The sequence below is a fragment of the Rhinoderma darwinii genome, chromosome 11 (genome assembly GCF_050947455.1).
Source record: "Rhinoderma darwinii isolate aRhiDar2 chromosome 11, aRhiDar2.hap1, whole genome shotgun sequence".
Taxonomy (NCBI): domain Eukaryota; kingdom Metazoa; phylum Chordata; class Amphibia; order Anura; family Rhinodermatidae; genus Rhinoderma; species Rhinoderma darwinii.
Genome location: NC_134697.1, coordinates 68197375 through 68220816, shown reverse-complemented (window position 1 = coordinate 68220816; position 23442 = coordinate 68197375). Strand labels below are relative to the sequence as shown.

At 39.3% G+C, this 23442-nt stretch overlaps 1 protein-coding gene across 2 annotated transcripts in view; it reads left to right on the top strand.

The window, feature by feature from the left end:
• The first annotated feature begins 255 nt into the window (after positions 1-255).
• Positions 256-23442, top strand: part of GRID1 (glutamate ionotropic receptor delta type subunit 1) — an 832880-nt gene continuing 809693 nt past the window's right edge. For both annotated transcript variants that reach the window (XM_075841706.1, XM_075841707.1), the window contains exons 1-2: positions 256-576; positions 2970-3125. In XM_075841706.1, the coding sequence (XP_075697821.1) occupies positions 498-576; positions 2970-3125 (235 nt within the window). In that variant the 5' untranslated portion in view covers positions 256-497. The remainder of the gene's footprint in view (positions 577-2969; positions 3126-23442) is intronic.

Sequence of the window (23442 nt, the reverse complement as noted above, 5' to 3'; positions counted from 1 at the left end):
TATATGATCCTCTGCGTGGCTCTTCTTTTGCAGTGCATTGACAGAGTTGCTTTTTGTCATCAGCATCTGTGCTCGCTCACACCTAATGTCCAGGCTTTAGACAGTCAGCCCTGCAGTTGATGTGGCTGACAGCCTCCTGTATCTCTCCAGTGTTCCCCATCTGAGCTCTTCTCTCCATCTCTCAGTGTTTTCACCAAGACTATATTGAGTGGTGAGTCTCTGCAATCACGTGGTAGGAGAGGAGGAGGGGGGGGGTCCTCCGCAGTTTGCTGTTTGTTGGGTCTCAGACACACAGAGTGTTGGAGAGAGCTGCAAGTCTTTGCTTTTCCCTGTCTAAGAATTATAAGCCAGATTGTATATATTGCCATACAAATCCTATTAGGATCTACCCTGCTTTGTCCTTCTTCTCTTCCCTCAATATCTGGAGAGCATTTTCATCATTCTTGTCTCTGTACCACCAACAAATCCGAGCTGATGTGCTGTTTGAAAGGCTGGAAATGGAAGTGTTGATGCTCTGCTTTCTCCCCTGGATATTTCAGTGTTTTTCAGTGCGGGCGGACTCCATCATCCACATTGGTAAGAAGGGACCTGGCTTGTGGATTAATGATGATGATGATGATGATGAGGATGATGATGATGACTAGGATGGGGTAGGGAGATCACCACAGGGCTGCAACCAACTCCTACTGAGATGCTGCAACAACCTGAGAAAACTTGTGTGGGCTCTGAGGTTAAGGGTTAATGCTATTGATTGTATTATGGGAAGGGGACCGATGTGCTTGGAACAGGTTGAAGGAGATAGCAATGTCTGCATGGGACTTTAATAGGATTTGTCGTTAGGATCATTGCAAACTTGTTTGCTTATGTAATTATTGTCTGCTAGCACCATGGACAGCGACTGTCACTATAAGGAGATGAAGTGTTTTTTTTCCAAGTTTGGTGGACAGGGAGCAGAGGAATATCACATGCAAAGATTGCCATTTGTAGTGATTGTGTCTTATAAACATGACTGCAGCCAGTAATAGATAAGAGCTGCTGTAATCCTGTCTATGTCAGAGTGGGTCTGGGGGGTTTGGGTAGGGACATACCAGGGGGTAACTTTCCTGCCTTGTATAGAGAGGATGAAATAATAGGAATAACTGTGCAGCTTTATAGCAGATGTGGTTATCAGGGATTGAATAGGGGGGGGGGGGGGGGTTCTGCATGCGTGTTGCTTGCTATGTATGGATGAGACACAGGCATTGAAACTGCAGGCCGATAGGAAAGATACAGAGACTAATGCAGATTATATCTAGCCAAAAATGGACAGACACGTCTAAAAGGCACAGAGATATGGCATCTGAGCTCAGACCCAGGCGCTTGGCACAGTGAATGGCACAAGGTAATACTGATGTCACCGACAGCAGATGGCACCTAATCTAAGATGACTCAAAGCAAAACATAACAGAAAGTGATTTACCCAGGGGAATGACTAAAGGGGGTGATTGTGGAAGTGGGTCAGGTCATCATAGTCTCATGGCTTAGTGACTATGCTGTGCCATGCTGGAACCACAAGTAGATGCAGGGAGCCTGTCCAAGCATACAGCATTGCGGATCTATTAAATAAGATTGGATGAACTTTAAACGCTGTTCTCCTCAAATAAAGGAGCTATTAGCAGCGATCCTCTCCAGGACTAGTAATATTGCAGTTCCTGTCATACCACTGTATAGTATTTATTCAGAACTCCAGAGGACTAATATTCTACTTTATAAGTTTTCTGCCTGAAATATACCCATAAGCTTCTATCCTTGTCATATTCCAGATGTTTGCACCCATGAACCCCCTAGTACAGCACCATAGTTTGTACTACTGAGACCCTTAATATCAGTGCACACTTATTACCATTGATACCCCCCCTTACAGTATTGCTGCTCAGCTCCTTGCAGTGATGAGACCACTTGTAATATTACTGTACAGTTGTGTGCAATGTTGATATGTCCTTGTAATATTTATGCACAGTGGTGGCACAGATGAGATCCCTGTGTAACATTACTGCCCAGCTGTCTTGTCTGATAAGACTGCTCCTTGTATTACTACACAGATGTCTTCACTGAGGACACCCCTTGCAAGATGCAGTTTTTCTTGATATAAAGGGACCCTATTATAATATATGTGCACCGCCAGTGATGAGATTTAATACTAATCTAACTGCACATTCATCTTCACTGAGGAGATCCACAGGCTTGCAGGCCAGCATTGCCCGCTAGTATGTAGTTGGCACCCAGATGTGGGCTGCCAGTGTCGGCTTGTGACCAGGTGTCCACCCTACAGGGAATCAGCAAGGCTCTCCATATTTCTCCTGCTGCCTCCATGTCTCTCTCATCCACCATGCATGATTTACACATAGAGAATGAATAAGCTGTGCTTTATAAATGGCAGAACAGAGGCCACACTTCAATAAAACCCTCAATCCCCACAGAGGCATTAACAAAGCATGAATATAGAGAGATGAGCTGCATGGTGCACATTTCATAAATCTGGTAGATGAATTGCACCACCAGTGAATACAGAGGACATTATTTCCTTTATTCTCTTTTATATCCATACTATGTTTGCATTGAGAATACTGGCAGGACCCCCAATGATTAGGGGGGGGGGGATATAAGATAGGGTCATACTTGATGCAGTTGATTTTAGATTCAACATTGTGGCAATGAATGAAGGTTTCAATGTGCACACAGTGCAGTGAAGGCTGTAATAAAAACATTGAAGTCGTTTTTATATGTCAATGGCTTCAGCACCACTTGATGTAACTAATGAGTTCCTTGTGGGACAGCTGTAGTCCTCATAGGAAAGGTCAGCAGAGGCATCAGGCTATTACTTCAGATGACCACTCTTGAGAGGGCCAGCAGCCCACCAGTGTATATTGGTTGCAACTTGCAATATCTTATGTAGTGATGTGAACCACTGATGGATCTCTCCATAACAGGTGCAATATTTGAAGAAAATGCAGCAAAGGACAATGAAATCTTTCAGCTGGCCGTGTCAGATCTGAATCTCAATGACGACATTTTACAAAGTGAAAAAATTGGACACACGATCAAGATTATAGAGCCCAACAATCCCTTCCAAGCTGTTCAGGAAGGTAAGCCCGCAGTCTGTAATATCACATGAAGGCCATTATATAGCAGACAATTAGCATATAGCCAATTATTGTCAATTACCATTCTCTGTAAAATGTCATTGGCTTTTCACCAGAGGTTGTTGATTCACATAATAACCTCAAATGTTTTTGGCTGAAGATTTCTATGTGTTTTATATTGGATAAGCCTTGATTGTATAGATGAGATCTTTTATGTGTCTGTAACATCATTTCCACTTTCCTGAGGATTCACAGCTGCAGAATGAAGGAGAATGTTCAAGTAGCAGAATGGCAGAATGTGTCACAAAGGAGCTATTGTATTTGCTCTTTCTCAGGATCAGACATCGTGGAAACTTTTCTTCTGCCGCTAGTGGGCGCTGTGTTACCAGAAAAGAGAGTTTTAGAATGATGATCCTGCACTCTCCAACGTTCTGATTTATTGTCACTGCCCCAGTACCAATCATGTGTCAGTTATTTATTGTCAGTCTCTGAAGGGTTAAATGGGTTTGACAACAGTGAGTGAGTCTATGTCTTGCTGGTTTGTGTTGTTGTGGCACTTTTAGTGCAGGATTGCATTAATGAATTACCAAGACTCTAGAATTGATTATTCCTTTTTCCTACGTTGTTATTGGAAACTTAGGCATTGAGCAAATAGAAAATGATAAATCATTGGAGGATCCCTCATTGTTTCACACTGGAGCAGCCAGAAGTGCTTGCCAAGCTTTTTTCTGCTCCAAAGGTAGAAAGTGGATCGGTTCAAGGTCACTTCTTAAAATACTGCATTTAGTATAGCAATGCTATTTCTATAATCCTAAGGTGTTGAATGGATAAATGTAATCATAGATATCATTGTGAGTGTTAGGTCCAGCAGATCTGAATTTTGTATTTTTTATTTTTGCTTACCATGATAAAACTCAGCAAACTTTGGATATTATGGCACACCATACCAAATGACAAACTCAACTCAGCCACATTTGTATCTGAGGACTGTTGCTGCATGATGCCCGGTGCATATAGTTGTGATGCTAAATGTGACACGCAATTCAGATGTAAATACTGTTTTCTCCGAATACAAGTCAATGGAAAGTTGTTCTGCTGTTGTACAACTATCGGTCTCTGGGGAGGTTTCTATTGACTTGCATAGGGTAAGACTGTCGCACAACATGATGTGTATGAAGTGGCCATCACCATTAGGCACTATTGGTCATGCGAATCACAATATTGAATGCATTAAGACTTCATAAAGGAATGCAACTCAAAAGTAGAACTATATGAGCAGTGGTCTGAAACAGAGGGAGCTTGAACGGGGACAATTCCACATGTGTGTATTTACAGAAGGATATAGGATACCGTTAGACACTCTTAGCATTTACATAGATCTTATGTCTACACACAGGTTTAGCTTTTTCTGCACATAGTTATTTATAATGTCATTGTTTTTAAACATGTCAGGCCACCCATAGACAACATCTATGTCAGCAGATCCCATTTTCCATAGGATTCATGGATGATCTATACAGATGTCAGACACCTACAGGTGCTCACTCTTGGAGGAATGTAAATGTACTGGCAGTGCCAGACTCCTTTGTATTCTCTTCCATTCCCCCTGAGAGGACTGGTGCCAGTCCCTATCTTATTATACTGTAAACCCACATAGCTCTGCTCAGTGGTATAACAAAAAAGTGGTTCATTCAACAGCAACCGTGTAAAACTTTAGTGAATTTGAAATGTGACCATTTCATATAAGTCCATATTTGCACAGGACTTTTTTGCAACTGGCCAGATGTGCAAGGTTGTGATAGGAATTTGTTTTTGTTTTGCTGCTAGCGCTCATGCACACAATCGTACTAAAGATCCGCAATATGTTACCCATAGAAATCTATAAGCCCATATTTTACCTCCATATACTTTTTATTACATATGGAGTCAGGTTTTTTTTCTCGCCATATCAAACACTTCACTGTATTCTATACTCAGCCATGTGTCAACTAACTGTTTTCCTTAGCATACATCCAAACATGGAAACTAGCAGACGTGTTTCACTTATTTATTTCTATATTGGCCTCTTCGGGTGCCTTCTCTTCTGAACTTCCATAGTCCCCTATGCAGATGCCAACAGGAACCCTGGTACATGTCTGGACATCCTAGTGAGACCAATTAGTGTATCTTCAGTTGTAATGGTCTTTGCCAGTGGTTTTCAACCTGTGGCTTTCCGGTTTTTGTGAATACAACTCCCAGCATGCCATGACAGGACCTGGCTGGGAGTAGTTTGCTTGTTAAAGTGCAAGCAGTTTAAACAACAGACTGCATGTAACAGCAACAAGCTCCGGTAGTTACTGATATCAGGCAATACTTTCAGATCAATAGCTTGTCAGTTCAATAATGTCCTGGACAGACGCACCGACTACAGCTCATCCATAGTCATGATAGTTAACTGCTGTGCTAAGAACTTGACTCAATAACAGTGTGTCTGTGCTAGAGGTAGGGAGATTAGATTGGGAGCACCCATTGATGGCAATGTAATAGTTGATAACTGTCCCTGTGTCTTCTTGTCATGTGTTCTTGTTTCCTAATAAAATAGCTGAATTTGTATCTTTTAAGCTAGATTTAAGAAAAGTTTTTTGTCAATTGCCACCTCCACCCCAGCTCTACTACACAGCAGTCACAAATGCATGAAACGTTGCTCTAAAATAGCATATGTTTATTATATAAATGTCTACATAGCAATCGCCTTAAGGTAACAATATGCTGAAGGTATCCTGATTTTTCACTACCATTATATAACACCAACATCTGTGCTGAATTTTTAGTTAAATACATATGGGGTACATATAATCCTACAATTGAGTATACCTTTCATAGATATTTGTCTATAAAACTTTCCTTAAACAGCTTTTTTACAGTTTATGCACCTCATAAGCGCCCCATAGTTTATCTTCCTTGAACCCTTAGGAGATGGAATTGGGTGTGGGGTGGGATATCGAGGTTATAGGGAATATATAATCAGAAAATCGCATTTTAATTAAATCAAGTTTATTTTATAAACGTTTTTTTAAACCATTTTGGCGGTGGTTTTATTTAAAAAAAAATTATTTGTGACGTGACTATTCACATACGTTTTTTTCTGTTAAATATTCCAGTTTTTACAGTGGCCACTAGGGCAGTCACAATAGACTGACGCTTCCTGTTCTATGAAGCACAATTGGCAGATTTGCTGTTTAGACTGGGAAAAGATGAGCAGAGCCATCTCATTTATCATTAACTCTTTCCCTGCCAAGGACGTATCTCATACGTTCTGTCAGGGAAGCATTTCCATAGCCAAGATCGTTGACCTAGCCACCCAGGATTTTGTATAAGAACTACTACAAATGTCACTACTGGTGATGATATATAATTGTGTGTCTATTATATGTTGACAGCGTAGTCACTGATACAGAATGTAATTGACAGCTAGGGAGAAGGAGAAATCTGAAGGGTGATCCGAGGAGTATTTCAGTATTAAAGAAATGTTGTTTTGCAGGTGGAAATAGGCTTTGTCTTTCTAAAGTAATGGCCTTAAACTGTGAGTTCTGTTTTCCTTCTCGTTATATTTGAAGTACATTGTAATATTTTCTTAACAGCGTCAATCTTTGCATTGATAGACTTAATATGGAACCTGTGCTGTAGAGTGATCCAGACAATCACAATAGGCCAGACTTGATTATTTGCTATAACTGTTCTAGTAAGTTACAGCACGGCATAGAAATGAATGTGGTATTCAAGTTGGCATGCTGTGTGTGCTGTCCTACCCCTCCTGTAATGAAAGTCAGTGCAACACCATTGTAGCGTTCCTAACAATAGATTGTTATCTATAACAACATGCCAGCAAGAAGGTTGATGTTCTTCTGAGCCACCAGTCTTAACAATATTGTTCATATACTGAATCATCATGAAGTTGTATTTCACACGTTTGGCGTCTCGGTGTTGGTAACATTTGAAAATAAATATTAATGAGTGCAGTTATGGGAGGAGTTGAAAGAGGTTATATTGTGTCATAAGACTAATGAAGATGAAGTAAATGTCTTTCTTACGATCTCATGAATAATTGCTATCAAAAAGGACGCGCGCAACATCCTCTCTCTGACCTTTTTAATATAAGATATTTTAGTGCTTGCAGTAACTCAAAGATTCGTGTAATTGCTAAAATATATTCTCCACTATATATTTTCTCCTGTAATTCTGAATTCCAAAAGCAAGCATGACAATGCTAGGTAAGATATATAAAAGTAGATGGATATTGGGCATTAAATGGGTTGTCCAGTCCCTCAAAAAAAACAGTGCCAATTCTGTCCACAAGTTGTGTGTGGTGTTGCAGCTCAGTCCCATTCACTTCAATTGCACTGTGCTGCAATACCAGACAAAACCCATGGGCAGGCGTGACACTGTTTCTGGAAGAAAGCAGATATGTTTTCCGAATCCTGTAGTTAAGATCAGTCATTGGTAAGATGGAACATTTTGGCAGGTAAACCTAACTGAAGTGTTGGGATTGTGAATAGACATCGCGTCCTGGCTGGAGGTGATGTCTATTCACTCTCAAGACATTTCGGTAAAGATAATGTGTGAGCAAGTGACAGCACATTGTGATCTCGCAAGATCACCATGTGCTGAGTACATGAATGGAGAGAAGTGTATGACGCTGATTGGTCACTGATTGGTCAGCATCATACACTTCTCTTTACAACGCCCACTTGGTCAAAAGCTAAAAAACTCCCAGTTGGGCATTAAGAAAGTCATTAGCATAAATCTAAAATAGGTCATAACTTGGTCAAAATTGATCGTTTTCCTAAATAAAAAAACACTGCTGCTATCTACATTACAGCGCCGATCAGATTATGTAGGAGACAGGGCACTTATAATGTGGTGACAGAGCCTCTTTAAAAAATATCCTACAGTTTTGTATTTGCATCTCTGTGTTTGCATGGTAACAGACTACAAAGCTACAAACAAAGCCTGTATAGTCTGATACTTCAATCATACTCTCTTTAATCTCTCACCCACTTTTTGTTAACCTAATAAATGTAACCTAATCTAAGCCTAATGGGTCTGCAAAGGAGCTGTAAACACAAAACAATCGTCCATTTTTAATCAAGACTATTTGCTAAGTTGATCAATTTTCATAGCAAATGCAATAAGGCAATACAAATATTGGTGGTGAAGGTATTAAATAGTCATTAACTATAGACATCTGAAAGATGACCATAAAGAGTTAACTAATGACTGCTATGTGCACCTACTTAATGGCAGTTTATAGGCTACAACTTGTTCCCACTTAAGGACTGAATACATAGAGTATAATAAAGTGGGGGATATCTGCCACATCCGCAGTCATCAACTCCAGTTAGTCAACAACTCCAAGAGGCTCCTTTAATGCTGATTGGCCAATAGAATAAAGTGATAATTTAGGGTCTAAAATTGTTTTTTCCCCCAGTGTGTAGCCCCTAAGCTGTGGTTTGGACAGTTGTATAGTAGGTGTTGTCCTTTTATATTCATAAAATATATTTATGTTGATACATAAAGCACTTCAGTCTCAAGCCTATACAACCTGTTATGTTTTAGACTCATTCTCCTTCATTTAAGAGGAGGGGTGTTATACTTTTTGTACTCTTTACACACTTTTGATTCTATTGCTTTGTCACATTTATTCCCATTGCTCTGTAATTTTCAGCTATAGGGGCTTCAAATGGTAACCCAGGCTCTGGTACTAGAGAGGACCCAAAGTCTCCTTTGCCACATAAGAGGATACCATTCTTAATGGCACATGTAGGTGGTGGGCCATGTTACACATTTTTCATTTAGGCTCAGAAGCTATAGATACGCCTCTGGTCTTTTCCATTCCCATGCTCTACCTCTCTCATGCGCTCTGAGAAGAATAGTGGACGGTGTAAGAGACTGGACAGTATAAGATATCATATTTTTTAAGTGATCGTCCATCATAGAACCACTGTAACCAGAATGTTAGAGATTTTAATAAATGGCAATTCCCTAATGTAACAATATGAGGATTCTCATAGTCCGCAGAATGCACACTTCAGTTTTCAAGGTAGGAGAATGCTCCTCTAGAAATCTTAAATTGAGTCACTATCAAGTACAATGTGAAACATTATGACATATAATACATGGCTTGTAAGATAGTTTTTATCTATGTTGTTCAGAGCTCAATGCAAAATAGTTTTTTCAATGCTGTGCTTATATAAATGTTCAATTTTTCCTGTATTTCGGCATTCTCAACGAAAAGAATTGTACTACCAGCTGTGTATGGGATCACACCAACAGTCAGGGGATCGCATGTAACTGCAGATTTTCTCACAAGTATACTGTTGTTAAAAGCTATTGCCCAGTGGGGTAAGCTCTTTTAACAATGTACCTCCTCATGTCTTGTTAGATGAAACCGGGAGTTATGTGGGATTGCCACTGAGAAAGCAACAGCGTGATTGTGAATTCTGTCTGTCAGTCTAATCCATGATTAATCCTATCCTGTGGAAATACCTTTCCTGTACTGCAGCAAAAAACACTTTCCATCTTGTATTGTTTCTTTTCTTTCAGAAGAAAAGAACAGGTTGTGTATTTTTCTTTCACTCTTTTTATCCATATTTTTTTGTATTCTATGAAGATTGCAGCTTACAGCATAAGACGACATTAATGAGTAGGACGTAATAACTTTCACTTGTAATCTAAAGCGACTTTTATAGATTGTGGCTTTAATGGCCATTGAAACGGTTACAAATCTATGTGACAATTCAACCTTTTCTAGGACGATCTACTAATAGAACTCCTTGTATAACATTTACAAGGTTTGTATACTTTGCAACGATCATCAACCACCATTGCTCTAATGCCTCTAAAATAAATAAATGAAGAAAATTTGCAAACTCAATTGATTAAACATGTATTACTAGCATTTTGTGTATACAGCTCCTAGGCATCCCATGTCTCCCATGTGTCTCCATGGTAACTAAATACAATACAACCCTACTAACAAAAACTCTGATCCTTCGGTCATGTATTGCTCCCTTCAGTCTGCCGCCTTGTAGCAAACAGTATTTTCCAGTTTTATTTTTGATGTATTGGAGCAATGAATAAAAAATTGGTTGCAATGTTGTACATAGCCTTTAAACGGCCAGCGCTTGAACCACTCCTTTGTGGTAAAACCTATAAAACGTGGTCCTTTCTTATTCCTTGATCTTATTAGTGTGCTTGTATTTCCTGCAGCAGAAAAATCCTTATGTATAAACCCATCCAGAAGATTACAGAATAAGAACTTATTTCCTTTTGGATAACATTGAGATGAAGTAAATAAAGACCAGTTGGCCTCATACATCTACATGATGGCTGATCATTGTCCTGTTTACACAGAGCAATGATCGGGAACGGGTGTTTATAGGAATGCCTGTTTGCCCGATCATTGGCCCTGGTAAAATAGTCTTTATATCATTGATCGGCACTCGTTATGTCCAGAAATCTGCCAGTGTCAACCAGTCTTTAGTATTGCATAGGTGATTTAATTACTGTAAGGAATACAGGTGGAACATCAGAAAGCAAACTTTTTTTTCATTAGACTCTTTCCAGTGCCACAGTTTGCTCCTTGCCCTAATGTCGGTCTTCTGGGCTGTGACATCCACAGAAAAATATTTTCAAATAGCAGGAAGGTAGAGCAGCCATTGATAAACCAGATTACATCCAACCTTGTGATAACATATGTTACTAATAAAGAGAATGGTTGCACACATAACAGGTAAAATAACTGTTATAGCAGTCCAGTGAATAGGCCCTGTTCACACAGTGGAGTTCTTCATGCAGGATTTGATATATCTGTTTTAGTCATAACAAATAATGAATAAAAAAAAAAGAGGATACAAAATTGTACACAGTCCTCCTTGGTAGGGAATTAATTTTATTGTGCAGCTTATTTCACAGTTGCACATTAATAACCTGCAAATATTTAGGGACGTTTAGCCTCTTCAGATGATAATTCCCTTCCTGCTTTGATCTGCGGTTATTGACTGCAACTAGTAACAGATTTCAGTACAAACAGATAAACATATTGAAGGGAGTTTGGGCTGTATCCAGGGACCGGTGCAGCATCTGTAACAGGTTAATCACCTGCATCGGAAGTTTCGGAGGTTGGTTGCTATAACTACAGAATATCCACGATTAGTTATTGGTATATAATTGCATTTTTTATTGGGAATGGAAAAACATGAAAAGTCATAGTTGTGATAATCATTTCCCTGATAAAGAAAATATCTTATATTCTTTATTATTTTTTTGTAAGACACTTTTACCTTCAGATAAGGCGTTTCACTGTGAATAAGTGAATGACTCATATATTAGTTCCACATATATAGAAATATGTACTGTATAAGTGAATTTTTATAGGGTGAGGGATTTGACAGATGAGAAATGTTATCACTTAATAATCATACCTATGATCATTTTGGATACATGTGGTGGCCCAAGTGACGGATAAAGTAGACCATAGGCCCTGGGCTGTTACCCAAACTTGGGCCCCCCTACTCCACCGCCGTAACTATTGTTAACACTACGTTTTTGTGCAAGCATTAACAAATGGGTGTTACTATTCCCCTTGTCACAGGGCTGTGTCCCTACATACTGACAGTTTCCAACCATCGCTGACAGTATCACACTGTGCAGGGACACATCCTCCTGACAAGGGGAATGGTAACACCAATGTATCTAACAGTCCTGGACTGCACAAAGACTTTTAATGAAATACAAGGTTTTCCTATAATAAAAATGTCAGGAGAGTTGACAGATTCTCTATAAATCTAGTGTCTCACAGGTGACGACTTCTCAGATTCTTGTAGGTTTTATTCTCTTTTCTTCTTCATCCGGTCCAGACTTTAGGACAAATTCTCACAGCCGTGACTCATTTCTGCAGAATTTGTAAGATAGATGTCTTCGGCTCTTCACTTTTCCAACTTTTTCACACCTATAAACGAAGATAAAATGATCATGGTGCCACACACTATGCCCCTAAAAAATAATACTACCATGCACTGCGCCCCTAAATAAAATAGTACCAAACACTGTGCCCCTGAATATAATTGTGTCACACACTGCAAAGTAAAGCACCACATACACAGTGCCCCCTGTAGATAGCGCCACACACCACCAAAAGTAATGGAATAAAACAGAGGAAAGTCAATTGAGCTCAACTCTTGGCTTTGTGTTAGCACAGCGCTGTTGTACACTTATAATGAAATAGGTATCATTAGACTGCTGCAGCCAGGTCCCATCTGGTAACTGGAGTTGGTTACCGCTGTAAAGTATTTTCAGGAAGAAAAAATTGGTGGACCATAAACGGCGCTACTGGTAATAAAGGTAGAAGCAGTTCCAGTGTTTTGAAATACAAAAATATATATATTTTTTTAAAAGACTACGCATTTCAACGCTGAACCAGCGCCTTCAGCAGGCCCATGAGGGGGCCCATGTGGTCATGTGCGTTTTGGGTGGCCATGGGCCCCCTGGGAGCCTTGGGCCCCCGGGCGGCCACCCGAATCGCCATAATGATGATCAGCCACTGAATGGTCCACATGGTTTTGTGTACTACTGTAGATCATGTGGTTAGGGCAAATGATGGCATGACAATCATCTAGCAATTTTCTTTTCTTGGTAAATAAGTGAAACTCTCACACCAAGTATTTGTTACAAGAATATTGTGCAGTACAATGCATTTGAGTGGGGGTTTAGAAAACGCTATTCTGTGAAATAAATCCACATGGAATTAAGAGCGTGCGGTGGATTATAACGTCTACAACGTGCTCTAATCCAGAAGAGTTGGGTGTATGTGCTGCAAATTACCAGGGACTTTACCCACTTGAGAGAGGTGAAATCCACTACAAATTCCGCAATGTCCTGAACCTTAGACACAAAGGACTATTTTTCAAGTTAACATTACTGGTTTTCCTTAATCCGTTTCTTATTTCTGAAGCAAAAAAGCCACCAGTTCAAAGCGTGATATTAATAGGCTGCTTCAAAACACCCATCGCTTGAAACCCCTTATATGAGCCAGCACAAAGACCTAATAACAGCAGCTGTCATCCTGTGGACTGGGGCTGTCCATGTATTACATAGAAGGCCAGTCATCTGAATGACCTATGTAATACTACATTTCAAATTATAAACGAGGGTCTCGGACCTGCAGCGATCAGATGATTGCCGCAGTAGCTCCAATATTAAAGAGGTTGTATGTGATGATACACTACTGTATAACACAGTCATCTAGGTTTTTCATTTTTTTTTTTGGGAAACATTTACTTAAACAGTCGAGCAAATGCAACCAAAGTTGCTACATTTCTCATTTCATTTGTCAAAATTATTTTTGGAGTTTCAAGAGGATCAATATTAGGGCTAGCTGCATGTCTTGATATGTGCTTCATAGTGACTGCAGTGCTACATATGTAAACATTCTACTGTATAGAGGGAGCCACAAGAGCTTGGTCTGCTGCTTTTAATTACCTTGATACATTTTAGGTGGAACGGATTACCAGGATAGGGACCATTACACTTATTTACATTTGTAAACAGACTTAGTATCTCTTAACTAAAGGCTACAGTTGTACTCACTAAATAAACTCTCAAAATGCTTTTCCAGGGGCCCATTAAATTATCCCCACATGTGTCCCACTCCTCTCTAAGCCATTTCACTGAGCTGAGTTAGGTTAACAGATACACTTCCTTACAGCTCTGACTCCTAAGAAATTGGCCAAGTTCTGTTTCTAATAAATCAGGACAGGACTAGTATCCTCTGGTCCTCTGATTGCCCCTTCAGGAATCCATTTGATGGGCACAATTGCCCCTAGTAGTTGAACTTTTTTTTTTTGCAGATTATACATATACCCTAGTTTAAGCCTGACATGGTGACTCTTTCCCTATCTCAGAACGTTAGTAACTAAATGAATAAACTTTGTGCTTATCTTACTAGAAGAATGGCAGTTATTTTGGCAGTTAGTTGTGTATACTTTTAGCTTTTGATGAAACATTATCCATAGTCACATTGTTTTTATTTTAGTACTACATTTATTTTTTCCTATAGAGAAGCATTTAGAAATTGAAGATAAACATCCCGCAGCTAACTGTGGCTAGTAGCAATAAATCTCCCCTATTTGGCTGGGAAACCAATAAACCATTTAAATGGGTCTTCCTAATCTATTCACATTGAACACATAATGTAAACAATTTCTTTAGACTAAATAGCTTGTTGTTTCTTCCAAAAGACATTCTGTTTCTGCATCAGTGCAGGTACAAGTGCAGGCTCCCTCGTTCTAGCTGACACATTGTGACAAGCCTGGAATTTGACAAAATGGTCACGTAGAAATTGATGGCAGATAAGAATCGCTTCGTCTACTATGTCCATTTTTCTTTGGCGTGAAGCCTTTAACCCAGTTAAGGTTTAAAGTGAGAAGCCATCGATTTCATGAAAATAACTTGCTTTAAGAACAATCGAGTAAGTTTTCTTGTTTAATTCTATAACTATAATTTCTGCAATCTATGGTACTTTCTTGGTAGCGGTTAAAAATCTTAAATGATTGTGACTAAATGTGTGCATTTAAATATTAGGAATAGGAACTTAGTGTCACATACTATTCTTTATTGTAAACTACTCCACCGACATGAAAGCAGCCGGTAAGGCTCTATACCCTTAGCAGATGGTGACGCTGTCAAGAGGTCTTGAAGTGTTGGAGGCCAAACCCTAAGGAGAACAACTGCTGAGGGACTACTCTCATTTGGACTCAGCAGGTATTGAAGATGAAATAAAGTCCCTTGCCATTACAGCAGATGAAGGAACAGGTGATCAAACTACTCTTTTAGAATGGAGATAACCCTGACTGCCTCATGGTACACTTTCATGGTTTGATCGCAGAATACATCAAGGGGTGTACTTATAATGCCGACTAATATAAATGATAAATGTATAGTTATTTATATATGACTGCAACGTGTGTTTCTCTTAGTATATGGGCGTGATCGCTTTACACACAGCAACTTCTTTCTAAAAACTGAATTTTTTTTCATACCTCACTTCAACGTATGGCAGATAACTATAAACCATGCATCCAGATCTATACAGTGTCCAACCATAAATCCAGAACTGTACCGCACAGACATTATAGTCATATTTGCACACAGCTGGTTTGGGCTTATTTACTTAATTTTATACTCATGATATTCTTTCAGACACTTTTTGAAAAAAAATAATTTAAAGGGAAGTATCTAGTTTTATAAACCCATTTTTCATATGTTCTATTAGACCATTCTGGCTTAATAAAGGAGGGCCCCCTGTTCAGTATCCTTACATTTTGTCCAGAGTGGAGAGTGATTACAAAGAACATCACTCTTTCTGGAGGACCTGACCTGTCCGGCATTACACAGATAATCCATTGAATAGAATGTGCTCTGTGTAATACCTACTTTCCCCTGTGGTGGCGCTGCAGGGAAGTTGAACAATTACTTCCATGTTTCGCTACAGATTACAGTTCATTGGCAAGGGACTCTCCTATAAAGTAGGGATTAGGAATGTCCAAAGCAGACAACCCCTTTAGAATTTATGTTAAATCAAAGCTCCAATTTTGGAACCCATTTAAAGATTATATTATCGAATAGCATAAATTCCTAATTATTATTATTTTTTTTAAAAGGCTTCTTGCAGTCTTAGGGTATGTTCACACGAAATACTAAAAACGGCTGTAACATACGGAGCAGCTTTCAAGGGAAAACAGCCTCTGGTTTTCAGACGTTTTTTAAGCATCTTTTGATGCATTTGTAAACGGCCATTTTTGGAGCTGTTTTTCTATTGAGACAATGAAAAACGGTTCAAGAAGTAGCATGCACTTCTTTTTATGAGGCGTTTTTTTACTGGCCGTTTTGAGATCAATGGTGATGCAAATGGAAGCTAAGGTTTACGTTTGCCTTTCCATTGAGGGGTTCCCCCAATGGAAACCACAGATGGAACCCCTCAACGGAAAGACAATTCTGATGTGAACACAGCCTAAGATACATGCAAACATTTAATTAATTTATTATTTTAACTTGCATTACTCCTATATTTACTATACTTAAACATTTGAGGTTCTTAGCGCACATTTTGATTAAATTCTGTGGGATCGCCTACCTTGACAAGGCGACCTCATACAGATGGGACCTTACACTAGACACTAGACCTGTACAACAGGAGATTTACCTCCCCCTTTCGGGCCTATGCCTACAATGTATTCAGGAGAAGTAGAAACCAGCTGTATTCTACACTAATTAAAAAGACAGCCTTGGATAGGTGGGAAGAATGCACCACCAAAATGGAGGCAGTCAGCACCCTCTAAGGTACAATGCATAAAACAAAGTTCCCGGACCAGGAACTTTTATGGATGAACCCCTGTGCTTGGATAAACAATGACAAGTCATGGTCCTGGGGTTGGACCACTGCGATTACACATTGATAGGCTACCCTAAGGTCAGGCCATAAATGGCCCCCCAATTATATAGCTCTAAACGTGACAGTAGAGTTTATAGACATGGCAATTTCCAGTCATGTAATGAAACCAGATCAAAAGCCCTATAAAAGGAGGTTGTTGAGTCCAGGATCTCCTATATGATGTTCGTATGTTTTATAGAACATATGTAGAAAGGTTGTCTTCATGAGGCAATTCTTTTATATTATTGCAATTTATCAAAATTCGATGTAGCTTTTCACAGTTTTTTTGGTTGTCAATTTTTCCACTGTCTTTTTTTTTACTCTTCTGATACAGTTTTCCATCCATGTTTGAGATTTGCAAACATGATTTGCAGCCTTTTCATTCAATAGTTTGAGAACACCCAGAAGCTGCGTAAATATCAGATACAGAATAAATTCCCTCTTCATTACTATCCTTGTCAGAACGAGACACTTTCTCATTTAATTTGTCATGGGTAGATGTCAAAGAGGCAAAGTCTGCTGTCAAGGAGCATTCGACAAACCACATGACGGATTTGACTAAGTTTGTGAAATGTAGACAAACTTCAGCTGAACTGCCGAATATTTTCTCCCACGATCCTCGGGGCCAGAATCTTCCTTATTCATTCTTTAAATCTGAACGATCACATCTCTAACTAACACATCTTTGTTGTTGCCCACTTAACACTGGTTAACTAAGCTACAAGTAACATCCAGTGGTTAAGCATATTAACAGCAGGGAGGTAGCTATAGGGAATGCAGATGTAACAGTAACACTGTGGCACTGGTGTCGTAGCGGGGCCTCTCTGCCTCACAGGAAGACACTAGTAATATAAATAGAACATGGTAGGTGTAGAACCCTTTAAGTTATACCTCTGATTAAAGAAATAACTTGAATCCCAAATACAAGGGTGCATTGTATTCTGCCATATTGAACCAGTTCTGATGGGCTCCGTTTTCCCTGACCATAGGCGGCCTGGACGAGGAACCACAACAATACCAAACAAGAGATTAATAATTATTATATAAAGTTACATAATATGATTAGAAAAAAATAAAAAAATAAATGTAAATCAAGTACAATTAGGGAAGGGAAGGCTGGCGCAAAAGAAAGACGGAGGCAGGGAGAAATCAAAGTTTACCCTCATTGATCCACATCTACCTGCCAATATATCAGGTAGAGGTTTCAGTGTGTATGTTAACATTTTGTAACTTTGGGCATAAACCATTTATAACAAAATTCATTTTTCTTGCATTCAGGCTGCATTTCTGCATAGTTAAAGGGAACCTGTCACCAGCATTTCACCTATTGAACTTTACTTATCCCTCGCTGGCCGCTGCTATCAAAAGTTCATTACCATTATCCCCTCTCCTAAACTCCTCCTCCGACTGTAAATAACGGTCTGCAAACATTTTGCGCTTTTTATCGTAATAATCCGGTGTCCCATTGTGCGCACACCCCAGAATAGGATATCAATTTACAAGCGTGGGATTTTGGGTGCTAGGGGAAGGCGAGAAGCTGTCAATCAAAAGTAAGGAGGCGCGGTAAACTCGGAAAGACTTGAAGAATTAGCATATGGTGTGGGAACACTAAGACACTGAATACTAAAGCTACAGAGCTGACTAAGAAGACAATTCTAGGTTATATAGAAATTATTTTTCACCCACTACCACCAGGTATTGCTGGTTTAATAGGTGAAATGCTGGTGACAGGTTCCCTTTAAAGCTGTAGTCATGAAATATCTGTGCAGACTGATCTGGTGTCCGCAAAGACCAAAATCAACATGCACAAAAAACTGAGCATTTCTTAACAAAACTGAACCAAAATGAAAGGAAGTATTATTCAGCGTATAGGGCTTTGGCCTGAAATGCCTCTTTCATTTCTTCCCTCAAATCTCTAGGCAGCTCCTTTGTGTTTCTGTACGACTCTCTGTGAAAATCCACATTTCATTTCTGCCAAAATTGCAGACTTTCATTGGCCTCCAAGGGGAGAAATGCGTGAGGGGCCAATACTTAACCGCTAATTTGATGTAATAGTAGTCGGCCAGTGACTGAAAAATGCTATAATAATGCTATAAAGAAACACTGGCATATCTCTGAACTCTGTAATTGAAAATATTATAATTTTATTAGAATTGTAGGATGGATTTACACTTTTATTATGCCAAATTAAATATGTTATTATTAATAGGAAACAAACAATAGTTGCAACTAAAGATTAGGGGGGGGGTTGCCTTTCTCTTATGGGACCTCAGTTAGGAAAATAAAACTTTATGCTATATGGCACGACACATTTCTTGTCTGCCTATGACATACTTACATATGTACATCTGATCTCCTTACTTGGCTAAAAGTTTCACAAATGAAAAGCACAATTGGATGTAGGTCGAGCTTAAATTTAAGCCCAGTAGAGCCCACAACCTGTTTCACATATAGATGTAGAATGTGTCATATAACAAACAATATTTTCTGCCGATGACACAGCACAGTATAGCTCTGATTCCCGGGTAAGATGATTGTTTGCTATGATTATTTATCTTATTATTAGCTATTTATTGTCTGTGGTGATCAGCAGGCACATTCATAATGTAAAACAGTATTTCCTAAACCTGTCCTCCAGGAACCCGAACAGCTCATGTCCTAAGGATGTCCCACAGCGAAACACACGTGCAAATTATTGAATTAGTAAAACAAATTAAATCACCTAAGCGACATTAAGCACATCCTCAAGACATAACCTGTTGGGGTTCCCTAAAGATTGGAAAGCACTAATGTAAAGGATAATAGCAAGCACTTTTTACCATTTGTTTAATTGTGATGAATGTTTATGTCTCAAAGAACCTGAGCCTATCTCCAAATTTCCTTTTCATATCCACAAGAAGAAAATTAAAAAAAAAAATCAAATGTCTAATATGCATAACCATCTTATACATTTCAGCATTTATCCTTTGTATAAATGAAAGGGAGAATTTAGACTAATTTTATTTATTTTTTACCTATAAACAGTGCCCCTCTTGTCTATGGGCTGTGCCCGGTATTGCAGGTCATCTATTTTCATGTGAATGATGCTGAGCTGCAATACCAGACACATCCCATAGACTAGAGGAGCATTTCGGGGGGGGGGGGGCAGTTCCTTTTTTAAAATCCGGGACTAACCCTTTGAAGTACGAGTTGCCATTTCCTTATATGGGGTCCCTTTTCGAAGCATGAAGCAGACTCACTCCACAGGCCACATTCAGCTTTGATGTATGCACTCCTGCTGTCATATTTAGATATTTACAGTCCACGCCTAATAACAAAATGAATACACTAACACTAACTATCGGTCTGTCCCCTTAAGCAAAATTCTTTAACCACTCCCTAAATTGTTTATTGATTTCAAAAGGAGCAAAGTCAACTCGACGGATCTTGTAGTATTGAGTGCTTTAGGACTCAAACCTCTAAATGCTCTATTAAGTGTGCATCCATATAATTAGGAATAGCGTTAGCAGTTTTTCATTGTACTGATGTCATTGCCTAGGGAGGTTTAGCGACATTGACCGACTGACCGATAGATCAAAAACTGATCTAACCCCAACTCAACCTTTGTATACCAGAATGGTGTAACTGATAAATTTGGTGTGCATTATTTGCATCTACTAAACTTTATTTTCTACACAGAGAACAATTCAAAAGAAATATTGGAACCTCTATCATTACGTTTTAACAAACATTATTTTAGATCTGCAGTATTGTGAACTCAGCGTGCACTTTTCTCCCTGTAGATTTTATTCTTACTGAAAGCTTTTGGCTTATTTTATTAAGTGTATGTAGATCAGAAGAATATCCTCTAGATGAAAAGCATTGATAATTTGGGTGTATGGTCAGTTCATTTCACCGGCGTAGGTACTCATATCTGACAGTATGCATTCATACTGTAATTACATTTTGTTTTCCAGTACCTTTAAGGATTACATGTAATTGGAAGCAGTTGTCACAGTAAAGGAACCGACGTTTAATCATATTTTTCATAGCCTTATGTACATGAGTGGTTGAAATAAAAGAAGCGACTGCTGGTTGTGTTTGGGGCTTGCTTACTCCCTTGCCGGAGCGCTCTCCATTCTTTGCTTTATTCAACAAAGCAATTTGCATTATGCCTACGTCGGAGGCTATAAATATGCAATGTTCTTTTGATCTACATGCAGCAAACAGACAAGTAGCTCAATGGTCCCAGGAATCCCCAATAGGGCTGTGAGCTCAGCAGATGAATGCCCCTTTATTCAGTCAGCACAGAAGAATGCACAAGTTCTTTAATTCATTTTTATTTTATAATTTAATTAAAATCTGTTTTGTTTTTTTTTTTGCTTTCCTTAAAACATGCTTAAGGTACAGTTGGACCTTGGAGACATTTTAAGCAATTTATGTGCATTGTGTTACTATTAATTCCGTTTATATATGTGTTATTTCTTTTATGTATTTTGAATGGGAGCATTTTAACCAACCGTTCAGGTCAGTAGCAGGGATAATTCTCCATTGCTGCGTTCTTTTCACTTGCCCACGTCAGCAGAATATAGTCACTGTTTGTGGCAGACCATATTTCATCACTGAAGCAAGCAGTTGGGCTTTTGTGATGCCTGCCAGCACATCCTAACAGCTTCTTTGCTGGTTTCATTCATAAAATTCAGGCAGCTGTAAACAACGCGAGGAGAGACTTTATTTCTGCTAAGTCTCTAATATAATGTGTAAAGGGTTCAAGGTGGCAAAGCGAAGTGGTAAATTGAACAGACTACTTTTACAGCAGGACATCTTATGGGTGACCTAGTAATGCTGAACTAGCAGGTACATTGTTTTTTGCTGAATGGCCAGTCAAGGAGTTTGTATATGGCTTGCTACATATAGCACTCCTCTCTGGGCCTGATATACCTATAGGCAGATGTATTTGTATGTTAAGTTGGCACTAACAGTGCTGTGTGAAGGAGGTGAAGACACCGAAGGAAGGAAAAAGGGATGGCTGCAGTAGGTCCTAGCTGTTATGAGCAGAGCACCTGAATGTTATACTTCACTTTGTAACTGCAGACATTTTATAGCCATACATAGCTGAAAGTCTGGCCTACTTGATGATCAGAGTCCTATTAAATGGCTCGGTGTGGGCCGTGCAAACGAGCGCCAATCAACCAGACAGCTCATTGATCGGCGCTCGTTTGCTCCTTTCACACGGAGCAATGACTGCTTATGCATGGGGATTAGCGATCTTTACTCCAATTGCTCGTCCCCATACATTTTCATCATGTCGGCAGCGCATCTCCCTGTTTACACAGGGAGATGTGCTGACAACAAAGATGATTTTTAATTCTGCATAAAAGAGCAGATCATCCGACACATGAGTGTTTGATTACACAGGTCAATGATCGGGAGCAAACGTTCATATTATTGCTCATTTGTCAATCATTGGACCGTGTAATAGGCCCTGTAATAGAGCCTTTACTTGCTCGAAAATATCTTCCTACAAGTTCCTGATATATAAATTGGATACTGCTTCTTCTATTTCAGCTCTCTGCATTCATCAGACCAGGAAGAAATTAAAGCGTACCTAACTTTTCAGATGACTTTACAGAATAAGCTGTTATGTGTACATTAACAATAACACTATTTCTGGCCATTATATAACTTGTATTCTGAATTATTTAGCAGTTTTTCCCTCTACAAGCGCTATCTCTAATTCTCAGTTGCCTCTGAGCTAGTGGAGGAGCCTAACTGCTGTCATGTCTTCTATACACAGCACACAGAGAAGAGGAGAATCATCAGCAGTAATGATATTATACAGCAGTAATGGGCAGTGTAGCTGAGAATCCAGCACTGGGGTGACATAGAAATCTTACCAGCACGTCTGTGTGTTTCTCACTCTGCTCTTGCTTCTTCCCCCTGCTCCCCCTCTCCTCTCCATAGACTTACATGCAGTGTATGTGTTTGCTGACTTACTCTCTCTATGATACGTTCTCCTGCCCCCTCCCTTCTCCATAGACTTGTATAGACAGGCAGTGAAGTGTCACAAACCCACCTTCTACAACTCGTTTGTCTGTGTCCTTCTCACACTGCTCCTTCTCCCCTCTCCATAGACTTGTTTTGTCAGGCAGTGAAGGGACACACCCCCACGCAAACCGTTTGTAACCAGGGACGGACTTTGCTTGAAAACAGGGGGTGGACAGCAGATTACAGGAAGGGGACACCTAGTTGCAGTAACTTTACACAGAATTTTCAAGGATAAAACAACTACATTTTAATAATAACTAAATTACAAAGTTGATCTATATCAGGTATACTGTTAGATTAGACATGGTACAGATGCTAGAATTTATATAGAACCTTCTTGGTTACATGCCCTCTTAAAGACTCTTTACCCGTCAAATAAATGGCTTTTTGTTTAATAGCATACAGTATACAGGAATACACTTACAAACTGTACAGATTTTCCAAGGTGAACTTTAGTTTTCTTCTGAAGCAAAATGATCCATTGGCATTCAGTTGTGGGCTGATATCCCTTTGTCAAGGTGTTTGAGAACTAATGGTGATTAAAACAGAGACCTGCAAGAACAGAGAACAGTTATTGCATATAAACAGCTTCGATTTGCAGCTCCAAACCTTTTACCTACTTCAAGTATAACTGCTTGGTGCTAGATTAATTTTCTTGAAAGGATTTGAGCTTTGCCTCTTTTAAGCGAGAGAAAAGAAGCAAACCAGCGAAGTATTTCTAACAAAGAAATCTGTGATTATGTAAATGGCTTTGGTTAGATCAGTAATAAAAACCATTTGTCATCGATGACTAAAAGTCTATCTACATTTCTGGCAGTTTAAAAA